This window comes from Neovison vison, chromosome 10 (assembly GCF_020171115.1).
Source record: "Neovison vison isolate M4711 chromosome 10, ASM_NN_V1, whole genome shotgun sequence".
In the NCBI taxonomy this organism is placed as follows: Eukaryota; Metazoa; Chordata; class Mammalia; order Carnivora; family Mustelidae; genus Neogale; species Neogale vison.
In genome coordinates this window covers 4,696,759-4,700,326 of record NC_058100.1, presented here as the reverse complement: position 1 = coordinate 4,700,326, position 3,568 = coordinate 4,696,759, and the positions used below count along the sequence as shown (strand labels likewise).

At 54.8% G+C, this 3,568-nt stretch overlaps 1 protein-coding gene across 1 annotated transcript; it reads left to right on the top strand.

The window, feature by feature from the left end:
- Positions 1-412: 412 nt before the first annotated feature.
- On the top strand, positions 413-2,478 carry PIGM (phosphatidylinositol glycan anchor biosynthesis class M). The gene has a single exon (XM_044266667.1). It carries the CDS (start codon positions 512-514, stop codon positions 1,787-1,789), a length of 1,278 nt encoding a protein of 425 aa, XP_044122602.1. The 5' UTR covers positions 413-511; the 3' UTR covers positions 1,790-2,478.
- Positions 2,479-3,568: the final 1,090 nt, after the last annotated feature.

Below are 3,568 nucleotides of genomic sequence, written 5' to 3'. Positions count from 1 at the left end.
CGACCGGCGACCGGCGACCGGCGAGGGGCGGTGGGACGCCCGGCAAGCGTTCTCACTCTCGGGCCCCCGGGCCGGGGGACGCGGCTGGAAGCTCGCTCCGTCTCTGGCTCCGTCTCCGCGGGACGGAGTCGCGGCGCGGGAAGGACACTTGCGCGAAGAGGACCGTCGCCCCGCTCCGCGACCAAATCCACGGAGCGCCCCCGGCCCGTGGGCCACGCCTCCCGCGAGAGCCGGAAGTCCCGCCCCCGCCCCAGGAAGGTGCGGCGGCGACACAGCCAATCCGGAGGAAGGCAACCCCAGCCGGGCCACTTGAGGGCGCGGCGCGGCACCTCCCCCCGGAAGCGGGGCGGGGGCGGGGCTCTCCGCCGGAAGCGACCGTCCCGCGGTCGTTTCGGTTGGCGGCGAGCGGGTGGGCGATGCGCCGGCCGCCTGAGGCGCGGGCGCCCAGCGAGGGTCGGGGCTCGGAGGGCAGCTCGGGGCTGGGGCCGAGCGGCTGAGGCGCCGGGCGGTCATGAGCTCGACCAAGCCCTGGGGCGAGTGGTTCCTGGGCCTGCGGGTGCCGCCGGCCGGGGTCTTCGGGGTGGCCTTCCTCGCGCGGGTGGCCCTGGTTTTCTACGGGGTCTTCCAGGACCGGACGCTGCTCGTGCGCTACACCGACGCGGACTACCAGGTGTTCACGGACGCCGCGCGCTTCGTCACGCAGGGGCGCTCCCCGTACCTGCGGGCCACCTACCGCTACACGCCGCTGCTGGGCTGGCTGCTCACGCCCAACGTGTACCTGTGTGAGCTCTTCGGGAAGTTTCTGTTCATCAGCGGCGACCTCCTCGCCGCCTTCCTCCTCTACCGCCTGCTGCGCCTCCGGGGGCTGGGCCGGCGCCGCGCCTGCGGCTACTGCGTCTTCTGGCTCCTCAACCCCCTGCCCATGGCGGTGTCCAGCCGCGGCAACGCCGACTCGCTGGTGGCGGCGCTGGTGCTGGCGGCGCTGTACCTGCTGGCGCGGAGGCAGGTGGCGGGCGCCGCAGTGGCCTACGGCGTCGCGGTGCACATGAAGATGTACCCGGTGACCTACGTCCTTCCCATCGCCCTGCACCTGCTCCCGGAGCGCGGCGGCGGCGGCCACCCGGGCCCCCGCCCGCGCCGCTGCTCCTTCCGGGCGCGCCTGTCCGAGTTCCTCGGGAGGCTGTGCAGCCGCGCCGTGCTGCTCTTCGTGGCGGTGGCCGGGCTCACGTTTTCCGCCCTGGGCGCCGGCTTTTACCGGAGATACGGCTGGGAGTTCGTGGAGCACACCTACCTGTACCACCTGACGCGGCGGGACACGCGGCACAACTTCTCGCCCTACTTCTACATGCTGTACCTGACGGCCGAGAGCCCGTGGAGCCCCTCCCTGGGCATCGCCGCCTTCCTGCCGCAGTTCGTGTTGCTCTCGGCCGTGTCCTTCGCCTACTACAGGGACCTCGTCTTCTGTTGTTTCCTGCACACGGCCATTTTCGTGACTTTCAACAAAGTCTGCACCTCCCAGTATTTTCTCTGGTACCTCTGCCTGCTGCCGCTCGTGATGCCGCTCGTGAGAATCCCGTGGAAGCGGGCTGTGGTTCTCCTGATGCTCTGGTTCATAGGGCAGGCCTTGTGGCTGGCGCCGGCCTACGTCCTGGAGTTTCAGGGAAAGAACACGTTTCTGTTTATCTGGTTAGCTGGTTTGTTCTTCCTCCTTATCAACTGTTCCATCCTGATTCAAATAATTTCCCATTACAAGGAGGAACCCCCCATGGAGAGAATCAAATACGACTGATAGGACTCCAGTTCCTCTGCCACTTCTACTACATCGTCATTGTCCTGAACGGACCAGAAGAGAGCTTTGGGACACATTGAAAAGAACATCCTGTGCGCTCTAGTGAAGATTCAGTTTGGAGCACAAAACCCTGTTCCAGCGGGAATTAAAACGAGTCGTTGCCTTATATATAACGGGGACTCAGCGGTTGAGGGCCACCTCTGTCCTAATCTCAGCAGTCTCAGTTCTCTGGGACATGATGGAAAGTAAAGGTTACTTGTTGAAAATGGGAAATCTGATGAAACTATCAGATGCTAAAATGAGCGTTTTTGTAGAAGAACAGAGGAATGGAGTTAGAGACCTCAAGTGCAGGTGGGCATTCGTACGGGTTATACTGCGCTGCAGTCCGAAGCTGTCTTTTTAACCCCCACTTCTTTTTTAAAGCTTTCCCAACAGCTGCGAGAACTCGTGGAATGTTCCTAAAGTACAGCTTTTGGATGTCAAGTGTTAACCAATACCACCGGGCTTAGACTGGGAGAGTTTGTTCTGTATTAAACGTGGGGGCTTAGAAAAAGAGTCCAAAGAATTTAAATTGTAATCATGTTTCATGTAGTTGTTTTATTACTTCGTTTTTCAGCACTTAGTCTCAGTGGTATTAGACTACCATTTGGTTTTATACACGATTAAATTAAAGTTCACCCATCTTTAAACTTGACTCAGTACATATTTCAAAATAGCATCTTGCTTTTGATGTTTGGAGTTCACGAACTACTAGGGACATTTAATGTTCTCTTATACCTCTTTGTTTTTAATTTTCTGATTGCCTTAAGATATTTTTCATACAGAATTTAAGGTAATCGAGCGTCATCTGTGTTGTGAAAATGAAAATTAGGAGATTTTAAGTGATACAAAATTACGTTGTTAGTAAGACATTTCCCAGGTTAAAAATACCCCACATGAAAAAAATTCATGGTGGAAATGGAGACCTGTGTGGGAGGCGCTGGAAAGCTTAAGAAGCAGCCTAAGTAGTCATAAATCTAGACCAGGAAATTGAGGGAGAGAGTGTGGAAATGAGGCTTCGGTGAGCAGATCCATTTCCCTTATTACTATAATATTTCTAGGGAAGAAATGCTTTCTCAGTTTTAAATGAGCTACCTAAAAAAAAATTTTTTTAACATAACCCATGTAGGCTGGGGACTCCCTTGCACTCATGCAGTAGTAATACAGGAGATTGATTTTATGATTGTGGTTTTAAAAGATGAGTAATTTATCAACGTTGTTCTTTCACACTAAAAAAACAAAAACAACTTCGGAGAAGTAGAATATTTCATACCGGTTCAGGCCAAAAGGGACTTCGAGAATAAGGTGTATATGAACTAGACATCAGTAAAAATGCTGGCAGGGGCCACAGTTCTTGGATGGGTACGTTTTGGGACCTGCCATTAGAAGGGAAGAGTGGGTGGTTTTGCCAGGGTGTCATTAGGTGAAAATAGGTGAGACCAGTAATTGTTGAGGACAGTGACCTTTCTTGTAGCATCTGGGCTCAGATCCCACATTAGTTCTTATCTTGCGGGCTCTTTGTATGTGATCGTTCACTAGCGGCTTTCCAGCCATGACGTTCTTTCTGGTTTTTGTTTTTGTTTTTGTTTTTTCCATTCTTTTTTAATTAAAAAAGCGCCCCGGCCCGGGAGATGCCGATTACTGTAAAGTGAACAGAGCTGAGCACTCCCCTCGTCTTCTATTTTAATACAAGATGGCCCGTGTCATCACCACTTTGAATACAAGGCCTGCTTGAGGGGC

What these genes read in the sequence shown, in the direction of transcription:
- PIGM (XM_044266667.1), top strand. Translation starts at nt 512, where the DNA reads ATGAGCTCGACCAAGCCCTGGGGCGAGTGGTTCCTGGGCCTGCGGGTG.